Raw genomic sequence first — 14,166 nt, 5'->3', positions numbered from 1 at the left:
TTGCTTCAGAATGTGATGTCGGTGAAAAGTTTACGCTGTTTCTGTTAGTTTCAACCAGATACCATGTTTGAGACCGTTTTGTCCCTTACTTGTTTCCGACTGCACCAATGCGGCCCTTTGTGCTTATTTCTTCAGCACAGCACAAACACTTGGGTACTCTTTTCGGTCGTGCATGTTGGTCTAATGTGTTGTCTTCAATTCACCTCTTGCCATGACTTAACGCAACTTTTATGACAAATCGTCATTACGTAATATCCCGTTCAATGGTGCACGGGAACGTTTTTCAGTCATGCATGGCAGTCTATCCTGTCCTTACATAAATATTCTCATAGCGAGATGAAGCAGGTGAAGTGAGTCGCTGACATATGTTTGAAAAGTACAGCGTGGGCTCCCCTCTCCCCATCCCTCATCCCTCAACGGCCGTCTCTCAAATCAACCGAGCTCAGCATCAGCTACAAGACGACTCCTTGTTTAAAGCCCCGCGGCAATGAAATGCCTTGAACGTTCGGAAAAGAGCAGGCCAGTGCCATTCAATTTACACCTGGTGATCACCAGAGCTTGTGCTGGGTGTTGTATTGAGAGTTTGTGTTGCCTTCAGACGGGTGTATCTGGAGGCTGGAGGAACTACGAAAGGGCTTGCATTTAATGTCCTGTCATTTGCCTTTGTGCTTCACGTGTGGGGAAGGCGGCAACGCGGAAAAAAAATGTTGGAGAATGGTGACATCTGGTGTTGTATCGCCGTTTTTATAGAGTTTTCCTAATTGAACAACCGGAGTGAACAAAGAAGGCTGCCCCAGTGCCGCCGCTTCTCACGTTCCTCCAAACGTTTAATTACGCGAAACGTACAAAAGTGTAGAACTCACGTGTGTCGCGTTTGGGCAACAGGTGGTGCTCCGTGACTATCATGGTCATGTTGTGGTACGGTGAGCTGTGCACTGACGCGAATGACAGCACCGACTGCTGGCACCTCTCTCTGCTGGTGCTGACCTCTCCCGCGCCGGTGCTGATCTGTTCGGTGACTGCGCCGCGTCAGCGTGATTCGGGCCGACCGGCGGCGGCGGGGGTTTGCACCAGCTGTCTGCAGCAGCCGCCGTCACTGGCGACCGGTCGCGCTTCAGTGCAGGTCGGACCGCCGCGCAAGCGCCCGAAGCAAAACTCCGCCATGATGTTCGGTGAGTACCACCGATGGTTGAGCACGTTATGGCGTTTGACGCTACCGCCGTTGGTGTCGCATGGTGAGTCGAGGACTCTGGTGACTCACGTAGCGACATGGTGAGTTGGTTGGTCGCTCATTCTTTAGTGAGCAGCACCGAAGGCGTCTTGACACTTGGTGATATCACCGATGGCGGACCGCCTGGTCGTTGTTGCACACCACCAGACGCAGTTCGCATCCGACGGAGGTCTTTTCTACGGGCAATAGTTGACCTCAGGCGACTTCATTATTCGCCGTAAAAGTGTCCAAGTGTCAACGTGACAACAACGTAGAAGGCAGACGTACCATACTTCACTACAATCGCTCGTGTTATAATCTAGAAGTACAGACGCTGACATTCAATCGGTCAGTAGCCTGGTTTCGTATTCACTAAGAGGGTCTCCACCTTCCCATCCCCCTCGACTGCGCCATCGAATTTGGAAGAAAATTTGGGTTAAATCTGTGGAGAAATTGAACTTAACGTGTGAACACGGGCAGATGTATCAATTTTCGGGCGAGGCTAAGCTAGATAGCTCAGCCCCGCCCCCTCACCGAACCATTTTGCAACACCGATGACAGGATCCTTATATAAATCGCGACTGGGTCAGAGTGGCTATACCTGGTGCATGGACCCCTCTTCAGAGTGGAACTTTCGCCAGGACAGCCTCGAGGTCAGGGCCATACAGTCTTGGCACCAACACACGACTGATAGCCGCAACATATGCGCCCGTAGGCGTAGCGCTGCTTGGTTTAAGACTGAAGCGGGACAGACGCATTCCCGAACAAACTCGGCTAATGGTTCCGTGCCCTGAGGTCACGTTGTTCTTTTGGTCAGTTAGATGTCGTTCCGTTGATGCTTCACCGCCTTTGCTTTTTATAGCACGCCATGGCGCTGGGCTGCTGGGCCCACACTGCGGAGTCAGGGCATTAGCTGCGCAGCCGGGAGGAAGCCGCTCCACAGAAGATTGTAAGGCATTTGCTCTAGTTTCGCGCGTTCCCCAGGTTCCCTTTAGCAACGCAGAAAACTCTGGCCGCATTACGTGATCGAACGTACCCTTCGCGTTTTTACGCTGCGTTGCCTGGTGGTCGGGCGTGGTAAAATGATCTTATGCCTATTTGACCACGGTTTAAGATGTCCTCGTATGTTTTTTATACTTTTGGTAGAGAAAAACATGTTATGAAAGGCAAGGTATAAAACGTATTCTACATTCTTACCGATCCGGCACATTATGTCGTATTTTGCCTCTTTTCCTTCATTTATGTATTCACGGTCATCCGTCCGATTCATTCTCAAGACGGCTGACTGATCTCAACAAACAAATCTCAACAACCTTACGTTATCTAACCTTATGGTGGTCAGGAATTATAAAAGGCCACTAGGCTTGGTGGTCCCGGTCTCATCGGGCTCCCGGTCCTGTAACCAAACAGTCTCAACTTATGGGAAGATTCAGTGTGTGATGCCACACATGATGTCAGACCAGTGCATATCAAGCCTGGACTTGAACTGTTCAACTGGGGCTAACAGCATGAATAGGTGTGGAAGAGCACTCTAGTCCTTGAAGGTCAGGCATGCTGAACGAATTACAATGGACAAGAGTCCTGGCCCAAGGTGTTCCCAGCTTCCATTGGTGTCCTCTTGTCACCTCGTTGTTGCGTCTTGTCAGGAACTCCTCTGCCGACAGCGACATACCTTCATAAATCACTGGTACATTTAAACCATGTCATAGGGACAAATAACCTTGGCTTTAAGCCACCCTGCCACCACGGTAGCACAGTGAGGGCAACTGGAGGAGTATGAGCCTCTCAGCGTATGGCCGGTACCTTACATTACAGACAAGACGGGCAGCTCGTCGCTGAACCCGCTCCAGCTGCTTCTGGTCCAGTCTGCTGAATGGGCCCCAGTTGATGTTGCCATACTTCAAGTATGGATGCACTGAGCTCTTGAAGAGCGATGACAACATGTGAGCACTGATGCTGGCAAAAGACCACCTCGCGACCGCCAGCATCTGGTTGGCCTTGGAGATCGCCTCCGCCGTCTGAAAGTAGAACTTGAGCCGGTAATGCACGAAGATCTCGAGGTCCTTCTCGGTGGACTCGACCGCGATTACGGCGTCGTCTAAGAAGTAGGTCACCCTCGGGTTGCGGTTTCCGATATGCATTACTTCCACTTCGCCGTACTTAAGGGGAGCAGTCACTCCTTTGACCACTTGGCTAGGACGTCACGTGGTAGAGGTCAACCTCTAGAGGTGAGTCAGTCAGGGGCCTCGGGACGCGACGGTAGATCTTGGTGTCATCCGCGTCTTGACCACGCTTCGCACGTGTTCTGGTAGGTCGTTCACGAAGATTATGAATGGCGTTAGTCCCAGCACCAATCCTTGCGGGATGCCGCTGACGACGTCGATCCAACCCGACTTCGAGCCCTGGACCTGCACCCTCTGCATCCGGTTGGTAAGGAAAGCCCTGCTCCAGCGCAGCAAGTTACCTCTTACACCATAAGCATGGCGCTTGGAGAGCAGACGGTTATGAGGCACAGAATCAAGAGCTTTGCTGAAATCCAGGGACGCCACGTCCACCGGCTCTCAGTCCTCTACCGCAGCCCTCCAATCTTCCATGACTTCTAATAGCTGGGTGATGCTGTACTGCTTTGGGAGAAACCCATGCTAAGCTGCATGAAGAAGGCCAGACTCCAAGAAGTGATTAATTAGGGCATCTCTGAACGAAGGAATCAAGGATCTTAGGTGGAACGGCATAAGACCCACTGGGCGGTTGCTCGCTGGAGACTGTCGGTTACCTTTCTTGAGGACTGGGACTACCTCGCCGAGCTTCTGCTCCTGGGGAGCCTTCCGGATGCTAAAGATTTCCGGAAAAGCCTGCCAGAACGTGTGCAGATTCACAAGGAAGCCTTGGGTGGGCATCGTCTGGCCCAGGGGCGCTCGAGGTCTTCAGAGCAGCCAGTGTCTTTGCCACTGCCTGGGTAGAGATGTTATTAACAATGGTCCAAATATTGCTGTTTGGAGAGTGGCGTCTTCTTGTCAAGTTTATTCACGGGAACACTAATTTCAATTTGGCTAATTCCCCTCCCCCTCCCCAACAAACCTAGGTTGCCACAGCTACTTTGGAATGTGTAACCCTATGATCAATGATGTACGGTATTATAAGGCTTTTTTAGTTGTTGTCATGTCCATTTACAAAGTTGTACAACACTGCAGTCAGCTCACAGATATCTGCACTGTGCATTTTAAGTGCGACATTGCCTTCTTCTATGAGATTATCATAAACCTTAACTCTTAAGCATGCACCTCTAGACCAACCATGTATGCTCAAAACCTAGAATAAAAGCTTTAAGATCCGACAGCAAATAGTCTGCTTGAAATTCATATCATCCTGTGGTAGTCCTCTGGACATGAATGTAACCTGGTAAGTATCTGAAGTGGGCCGAAGGGCATATTTGGAAAGGAGCTGGGCTCAGGATTTTTCTGATACCCTTTCTCCATTGCTCTCTGCATCGTGGTTAATTCATTTGTGACCCAAGTCATCATTTGGGTAGTCATACCTTTCTCAAAGGGAAATAAAATGCCACCCATGCCTCCAAAAAAGCTCTCTGTAATGACATCCTCCCTTCAGTGTGTGTGTGTGTGTGTGTGTGTGTGTGTGTGTGTGTGTGTGTGTGTGTGTGTGTGTGTGTGTGTGTGTGTGTGTGTGTGTGTGTGTGTGTGTGTGTGTGTGTGTGTGTGTGTGTGTGTGTGTGTGTGTGTGTGTGTGCGTGCGTGCGTGCGTGCGTGCGTGCGTGCGTGCGTGCGTGCGTGCGTGCGTGCGTGCGTGGCGTGCGTGCGTGCGTGCGTGCGTGCGTGCGTGCGTGCGTGCGTGCGTGCGTGCGTGCGTGCGTGCGTGCGTGCGTGCGTGCGTGCGTGTGTGTGTGTGTGTGTGTGTGTGTGTGTGTGTGTGTGCGTGCGTGCGTGCGTGTGTGTGTGCGTGTGTGTGTGTGAGGGATGTGGGGGAGGGGGCAGGAGCATTTGTTGTTTTTGTTGCATCTGTTGCATTTGGTCCCGGTCTTGCTAAGCAGCCATAGCTCGCCTTCTGGTGGCTCAGCTCCATTTTATGATGTGCTTTGGCACTGGTCTCTTCCAGCGGGCGCGGTACCGCAGCACCTGTCCGGGGCGCTCCGGCGCTCCGATCTGGTCCTGAATCTGCGGCCTGCTATCCGATATTGTCAAGTCGCATTGTAAATCAGACTTTGGACGCCAGTGTCCGGAAGGTCTGCAAGTGTTCGACATTTGCGGTCACGCTCTGAGGCAATCCCTGCACATGCCTGGCCATTGTGCGCACTTTGCAGCTGTACTGAACTGATGAGTTAGTGAGTTATTGATAAAACTGGTAAGTAGTAGGTGTTTGGCTCGTGGCTTTTGAATAAATGGTTTCCAATATAATGTTTCATGTGTGATGTATGTGCATGCAGTATATCTGGTTTTCAGGAAACACCTGCAAGCTGATGATGAAGGCTCGCTGCCCGTTCTTGAGGATGTTCCCGCAGAACTACGTGCAGAGCTATGGTGCCAGCCTGATATTCTCCTACGGCTCCAGCTGCCCTGTGGTGTCAAAGAAGATGAGCGCCATTGCTGCAGAACCAGGTGCGGTCCACACAGCTTGCTCCAGGGGAGGCTGGTTGCCGTGGTGGCATGCACGGTCAGGCGCCGAACATTTGTGTAGCCATAAGCCGCACATTTTGCCTAGTGGCGTGCATCACTACTGCTGTGGGTATAATTAACTCCAGTATGTTGATTCCGTTTTGCTTGTCAAGATTTACATGATTCCCTGCCCATCAGTGGATAGACAGTGTCATTTGGAGCCCGCATTGCCGGACTGCTTTCATACTGAATAACGCAAAACAAACAGAGGTAAGCGCTTGGGTCACACCACTCATCGCCGCCGCTCTTTTGTTGCTGTTGTTGCAAACCGGCACTGGTGTCGTTTTTTGGAGCTCCCCACAGATCACAGCAATGCTGGTAACATCCGCGATGAGTCACAGGAGTAGCCGTGCTAGGGTATCAAGTCCCCGTAAAGGCTTGATTTACAAGGCACTGACAAATGATCGAATTAAGCGGAGCATGGATGTGGTAGCCCCCACACATGCATCCCAAAGACTACTGCATTCTTATTATCTTACCACACCAGTGGTGATGCGAGTGTGAGGAACAGGGGGAGATAGATGAACGTAACTCAACACCTCGAGTTTCCAACCGGACGACAGACCTTCCACGTGAAAGGCGGCATGTGTCACCGCGACTCCTCCGCTCCCCTCCCCCCCCCCCCTCCCCCTCGCCGGGTGTCCGCCCGAGACAAGGTGCTCCAGATGTCTCGAACGATACGCCGACTCATCCACACCTTCAGCCCATTGCTCACCCATGGGTGCGCTCAAGCATACACCGTCATACACATCCGCGCGTCTCAAAAGGCAGATGGTGACCAGATAGGGAAGACAAATTGCCAAGCATACATTATGGGAATACTTTTGAGATAGGTAGGCTTCGTGACGCTCTTTAGGCGCGCACATTCCAACTAATTCTATTGAGATAGGTAGGCTTCGTGACGCTCTTTAGGCGCGCAAATTCCAACTAATTCTATTGAGATAGGTAGGCTTCGTGACGCTCTTTAGGCGCGCAAATTCCAACTAATTCTATTGAGATAGGTAGGCTTCGCGACGCTCTTTAGGCGCGCAAATTCCAACTAATTCTATCGCATTTACTCGTGGCTAGTGCCTGATTTCAAACACTTGTTAGTAACCTAGTAAGACGTTGTATGTGGCTTCGAAAGAGCGACATGTTAATAGACGTTTAGGCTGTCATTTATTTTACTAACACTGATAGGCTTGATCAGTGCGTGGAAAAGTCTGTCGTTCATGAGAGCGTACCAGGTGTACGTTCAATGATGAATAACTTCGCGCGCTGAATCACGAGTAGAAATGCGCGGGAATGTCAGTAATCTTTTCAGATCAAGTCATTGTAATGAACATCATCGATGTGTTTTTGGTGTTAGTTTTCGCGACCAAATTTGTACGGGTTTTGGCTCCAACATGTGTTCTCGATTGGTTTCGGAAAAAGTGACAGTGGTCGTTTTGTGGCCGATTCCAGGCGCACCGCTGAGACGGATGGTCTCGGAAAGAGTGGCAGTGGCCGTTTTTCAGCTGCTTTTGTGGCACCGGTGAAAAATACATTTTCAGATCGGTTACCGAAGTGCGGCTGCCATTTTCGACATCTCTATGCAGCTGGTTTGGTGTCATTTTCTCCGGTGGCTAAGATCTGATATCAACCCTTAAAACGCAAAAATATAGAGACGTAGTGTGCGCACGAAGGCACGCGGCCGCCTGCGCGCATCGACCGAGACGCTTGCCAGTACAATCGTCCTTTCTCCCTTCGTTAAAATTTGTTAGTTTCGTGTCGCTGCCACAGCAGGCCGAGATCTGGATCCGGTCTTAACACGTGCTCTCCAACTTTCTTTCAGTTTCAAAACCTTCTTTTTCTGTGTTCTAGAATGTGGGATGCAGATTCCTGGTAATATTGTTGTTTTGGGAACACCCGTCCGTTGAATATGTCTGGATGTGAATTTACTTCTCTAAACATAGGATATGTGTAGACTTTGGCTCACTGCAGGGAGCTAGAATTGCTTTTGAACTAGGGTGGGAGTAAAAAGTCCATCGCAAAAAGACCGTGCAGGAGTGAAGAAATCAATTCACAAAAGATGGAACTTATGAGGTCGTGACTGATGCTGCATAATGCTGCACGTGATTGTGTAATGGGCATAAACAATATTAACACCAATAATTTGATGCTGCACTTTGCACTTACCTTCCACGGCACTTTAACACAAAACGAAGCAAGGGAATTCAATAACAAAATAACAAAAAATTCAACAAGCATAAAACACTCAAACAAAACAAAACCTTGGATTCCTGCACATCAGCCCATCACCAAGTCAGACACAATAGACATACTTCTGGCTTTTGTTAAGATGGGGTAAAGGAAACAAACATTTTGTCACTGTTTCTTACAACATACCAATGCTTTTTCCATGAAAGTAGCCTAACTAGGCCTAACGTAAAGAGGCCTTACTTCATCTCATCCTGTCTAACCTGCTTGTATCACAGCAGCAGTTGTGAATTACTGATTCTTGCACAGTTCTTATTGCCACCTGCTATGCACTTAACCGACTTAACCTAACTTAGAGTAGCCCATATGTTGTACATCATCTCAACTCACCTATCTGTTGATAGCAGCACTTGCGATAAAAGCATGATATATTTAATTTTGGCTGATTTCAACTTGTCTCTTTATTCATTTCATTTGTGTACGCTTGTTGACATCAGGCAAAGTTGACAACGCACAAATCAAAATACTTGAAATCACTTTGAACAACTTATTTTGATTGCCATGGTTAACCTATGTCAAGGGCAATAATGGGTATGCTCCACAAAGCAATCTCTCTTCTCCAAAAGTGACATAACCCTTACATAACCATGCCAGTATTGCTGCTCGCCTTTTCAGCTGCAGCAAAGGCATCTATTTAGGCTTGTTTATTCATATTTAATGACAAAGTTTGACATGTCAGCTTCACATGCTATATGGGATGGTCCGACTATTTGTTACATACTAATATTTAACTCATATTATAATTGCTATGCAGCTTAGAGTAGCCCTGTGTTAAAAATACTGTGCATTTATACATTACAGTCATTTGCCAGTCAGCAAACCATGACAACAATAGAAAACATCTGGTTAAAGCAACCATGAGGGACCACTTCAAGAAATTTGTGGCAGCTAATCAAAAATATGGAACAAAATAAGTCCATTGCATGCCATGTACACCACACACTATAGGTCCAGGCGGTTGGGTTTCTTCAGAACTGGACCGCAGCGGGAAGTTGGGATGTTTGGCGGTTCATGGTCTGGTACCGCTACTGCTCTGGGGCTCGCCTGAGCGCAGGCAACTCGTGGAGGTGGGCTGCTTTGCGCTGACACCGTCCTGGCTGGGGTGGTGTTGTCCATGCGAGTTGGAGACGGGCTGAGGTTGCGCAGGTGTCGCCGGTTCCTCCGATAGACGGCGCCGTTGGCCGCTCTGATGGTGTACGCCTTGGTTCAGGCCGCTGGTCCACGACGGTCGCTGGTTCCCATCGGCCGCTCTGAGGGTGCTGTACGCGGATGGGCTGTCTGGGACTGAGTGTTGACAGCTCAGTCGCATGCCGGTCGTGTTACGCCTTTTGGGTGGTCTGGCGTTTCACCAGGCGTGGCAGGGCGTCGGCCTGCTCGCTTCTCGGTCGGGTCTTCATGTGCAGATTTCCTCGGACCTCCCGACCTTGGAGGATTTCGGCTGGGCTTGGCAGGTGATTGTCGATGGGCGTCGTCCGCAGGGTGAGGAGCGCCATGAGCACGTCCCTGCCGCTTTCTGGAGCCTTCTTCATGGTCTGCTTCAGCGTTTGGATGGTTCGCTCTATGAAGCCGTTGCTCTCTGGGAAGTGGGGTGAGCTCGTGATGTGCTCGATGCTCCACTCCCTCGTGAAGCAGGCGAACGACTCACAGTCGTACTGTGGTCCGTTGTCACTCCTGATGGTGTCTGGGATGCCGTATTCCGCGAAGATTTCCTTCAGAGCGTTGATGACTGCTTTGCTGGCGCAGTGCTCCGGCATCCCCCTTATGATGGGGAATTTCGAGAAGTAGTCTGCGACGGCCAGGTGCGCTTGGGAGTTCAGGTGGAACAGGTCTGTGCCGATGATATGCCATGGGAGCGTTGGCAGCTCCATTTGTGTCACCGGCTCCTTTTGCCGACTCCTCCTGTGCTTTTGGCAGGTTTCGCACTTCGCCGTGTCCCTCTCGAAGTCTCTGTTAATGTATGGCCAGTAGACACATTCTCTTGCCCGCAGCTTGCACTTGACCTATCCTTGGTGACCTTCATGTATTTTTTGCAGGATTTCTTCCCTCATCTCTTGGGGGATGACGACTCTCTCCCCCTTCAGGACGAGTCCATCTTCAACCGCCAGTTCGTCTCGGCACGACCAGTACCGTCGGAGGGACGGAGGCAGGCTTTTTCGAGATCCAGGCCAGCCTGCGACGATGCACGTCACAGAGCTCCGTCAGCGTTTTGTCGCGCGACGTTTCTTCCCTCAGCTTTTGGAGCTTTCCGGCACCGAAGTGCACGAGATGGATCTGCAGGTCGAGCTCAATGTGGCTGTTTTCTGCCGGCGGGAGGCGCGACAGTCCATCTGCAACAGCATCTGCTTGCCAGCTTTGTAGGTGATCTGCACGTCGTAGTTTTGCAGACGCATCAGCATCCTCTGAAGTCTTGGTGGTGCTGCCCGGAGGTTCTTCAGTTGAATCGTCTCCAGTGGCTTGTGGTCGCTCTCAACGATGAAGTCACGACCGAAGAGGTACGTGTGGGAGCGTTCGCACTCAAACACGACTGCCAGGAGCTCTCTTTTGATGTTCGCGTAGCGCTGCTCGGCTTCTGACAGCGACTTTGAGGCGAACGCGATGGGCTTCCCGTCTTACATGAGGGCGGCTCCCAGGCCTTTCTGCGAGGCGTCGACTTCCACTCGTGTCGGCTTCCTTGGATCGAACTACGCCTTTGGGTTGCTCCTTGTTGGTTCCGTGACCTTGGTTTGTTGTCCCTTGGGTGTGCATCTTGAGCCTCCCGACAGACAGTACTCCAGTGGTTCAGCTTTCCACACACCGTACATGTTGAACCCATGGCTGGGCACTCTTGTTCGTGAAGATGAGCTTTGAAGTCACATCTGGTGCATGTTTTGTCACTTTGTTGGCTTATTTGCACATAGTGCACTGCTTGGGTGGCGTCTTAGAACTGGAAGCTCTTCAGTTGCTGCACGGACGCTTCATGTGTGAGACCCACCTCCAGTACTTTGTCCAGGTTGAGTGTTATCTTTGCTGAGGAGCCCTTTTTGAACCTCAGCATGGCATGTGCCAATGATAATTTGTTCTATGACCCTTTCATTGAACTCCTGGTCATCTCTGAAGGCACACTTTTGAGCCTGGAGTTTACATCTCGATACAAAGTCATCAAACGACTCACCTCCCTCCTGCTTCAGGCGTTGAAGAAACAGCCTGGCCACTCTGAAGTTAGTCTTAGGCTCAACTTGAGTCTGGAATTTGTCCTACACCTTTTTGGGGTTGTCTTCCTCTGGTGGGAGGCCCTATGAGTTGTACAATGTCAGGCCTAATTCTCTCGAGAACAGCAAGACATGGCCCACTTGTTTTTCTTCTTTATTTCTTTCACTGAGAAAAACAGTCCACATTTTTGCTTGAAGAGCTTTAGGGCAAGGCTTCGGCCAGAGCTCCCAATCCATGCGAGGTATGAAAGAATCAGACAGTTTTTGTCTTCTGCTGCGATTGCGACGTCCGTGACGCGCACTATTGAAGCTCCTTATTTGGCTTATCGCTACTAGATATTTCTTCCCTCCATGTGGTATCGTGTCCGAGTCTTAGATATCAGTAATCGATCTTAAACGCCAAATACCGTGCTCGTGTTCTTCGTCTATATTCCAGACCACGCGTCATGCGGCAATATACAAGCGTTATGCGCCACCGAACGCAAACGATAGAAAAGGGAAGCCGTCACTAAAATATAGGACGGCTACCGAGCATGGTAGTATAACGCACTCTCTCCTCCTCTCTCTCTCTCTCTCTCTCTCCTCTCTCTCTCCTCTCCTCCTCTCTCTCTCCTCCTCTACTCTCTCTCTCTCTCTTTCTCTCTCTCTCTCTTCTCTCTCTCTCTCTCTCTCTCTCTCTCTCTCTCTCTCTCTCTCTCTCTCTCTCTCTCTCTCTCTCTCTCTCTCCCTCTCTCTCTCTTCTCTCTCCTCTCTCTCTCTCTCTCTCTCCTCTCTCTCTCTCTCTCTCTCTCTCTCTCTCTCTCTCTCTCCTCTCTCTCTCTCTCTCTCTCTCTCTCTCTCTCTCTCTCTCTCTCTCTCTCTCTCTCTCCTCTCTCTCTCTCTCTCTCTCTCTCTCTCTCTCTCTCTCTCTCTCTCTCTCTCTCTCTCTCTCTCTCTCTCTCTCCTCTCTCTCTCTCTCTCTCTCTCTCTCTCTCTCTCTCTCTCTCTCTCTCTCTCTCTCTCTCTCTCTCTCTCTCTCTCTCTCTCTCTCTCTCTCTCTCTTCTCTCTCTCTCTCTCTCTCTCTCTCTCTCTCTCTCTCTCTCTGTCTGTCTATCTCTCTCTCTCTCTCTCTCTCTCTCTCTCTTTCTCTTTCTCTTTCTCTCTATGTCCCTGTCCCAGTCCCGGTCCCGGTCCCGGTCCGATTCCCTATCTGTCATATCTCGCTCTCGCTCTCCGCTAGTCGGGTCTGTCCAGTCTCGTCCCGGCTGTGTGGTGATGTGCTGTGCTCATAGCCGGTGATGGTGAGTTGTGGCCATGGCTGGAGATCGGCCGTCCGGGCACCCTGGATATTAAGAAGTGACGTTGGGCCAGAGGTGCATGCCCTTGTTTTGAACCCAGACAGCTGTGACCCCCGTTCCACTGTTCCGCTGGGAGATCGCCATCACTGGCAGTACAGCACACTTACCGCCATTGCGTTGCTTCATTGATCATATCTGTCATATACATAAGTGCTAGTGTTGAGGCGTTGAAACTTCAGTTACCATGTCTCGCCCTGAAAACACCGATGGTTCAAGTGTTTGTGATGTGAAGGTTAGAAACATTTGAATGTTTCTTCCCTGAGAGCTGTTTCCTCTTTTCCTTCTTGGGTCGGTCGTCTTCTTTTAAGCTACAAGGACCCTTATATCTAGCGTTTTGAAGCGTGACGCATTTGGTGCTTTTGTTTTAGTGGTGGTGACGCACGGCTAGGTACGATGGTTACATTATGAACTACTTTCTCCGTTCGTGCAATTCACGCCGTGTTCAGTGAGTGATTTGGCTTGATTTCCGTGTGATAATTGTGCTGCTCTTTTGTGCTATTAATAAAAAACTTTGTTTTCTTTATGAAACGTGTGATGATAATTGTTTTATTGTCCCGCCAATGCTGTGCATACAGTGTTGCAAAACACTGCAAGGATGTAACCAGGTCCATTAAGTGCGTCTACATCTTCCCGTCTTTGGACCACCATGACGCATTCTGATATTCATCAGGCGGAAAACGTGTTTTGTCACTTGTCTTGTCCCTTGCCCGTTGTGGGAATCAGGTTTGGTCTGGATTTATTCATAATATTGTTTGAGGATAAGTTGCAAAGCGAACCCAGTTTGTCTCAAGAGAGAACCGGTAAAAAGTCTGCATCATGTTTATTCCTATGACTCATTTTCAGCTTTTGACTACGAGCGCTTCTTTGCTGACCAGATTCAGAGGAAGAAGGAGGACCATTCTTACCGAATCTTCAGAAAGGTATGTGGCGTCCATCAAGTTGTGTGTGAAGACAATAGCATCTGATGCTTCTAACTCAAAAGACATGATTGTGTCATTGAAGTCTGATCCGTTAGTTGTGTAGCAGGTGAATGTTAGATGGGTATGAGTCATTGTTACCCCATGACTGGCCGGATGTGTCTATTGCCGCACGAGGTCGGGACGACTCTCTTCAGCTCTGGAGATGCAGGTGTCTCCCGCGAACACACACACACACACACACACACACACACACACACACACACACACACACACACACACACACACACACCACACAGCACGCACGCACGCACACACGCACACACGCACGCACGCACGCACGCACACGCACACGCACACGCACACGCACACGCACACGCACGCACGCACGCCACGAACCAGCCGCGATCGGCGACACTGCGGATTGTGAACCGCCCGTGGCCTGACCTGACCTGATCGCACCTGTCTCCCTGCAGGTGCTCCGAAACGCCGAGCAGTTTCCGGCTGCCAAGGAGTACTCGTTTGGCGAGCGTGACGTCACGGTGTGGTGCAGCAACGACTACCTGGGCATGTCGCGTCACCCGGCTGTCACTGGCGCCGTGATGTGA

At 50.3% G+C, this 14,166-nt stretch overlaps 1 protein-coding gene across 1 annotated transcript; it reads left to right on the top strand.

Annotated features, from left to right (window-relative positions):
* The first annotated feature begins 66 nt into the window (after nucleotides 1–66).
* LOC119112890 (5-aminolevulinate synthase, mitochondrial) lies at nucleotides 67–14,166 on the top strand. Its single transcript, XM_037237194.1, has 4 exons — nucleotides 67–1,172; nucleotides 5,665–5,820; nucleotides 13,485–13,561; nucleotides 14,035–14,166. Exons 1-4 carry the CDS (start codon nucleotides 905–907, stop codon nucleotides 14,164–14,166), a joined length of 633 nt encoding a protein of 210 aa, XP_037093089.1. The 5' UTR covers nucleotides 67–904.

This window comes from Pollicipes pollicipes, unplaced genomic scaffold (assembly GCF_011947565.3).
Source record: "Pollicipes pollicipes isolate AB1234 unplaced genomic scaffold, Ppol_2.1 Scaffold_7261;HRSCAF=8764_pilon_pilon_pilon, whole genome shotgun sequence".
In the NCBI taxonomy this organism is placed as follows: domain Eukaryota; kingdom Metazoa; phylum Arthropoda; class Thecostraca; order Pollicipedomorpha; family Pollicipedidae; genus Pollicipes; species Pollicipes pollicipes.
This window is presented reverse-complemented; position numbering and strand designations above follow the sequence as displayed.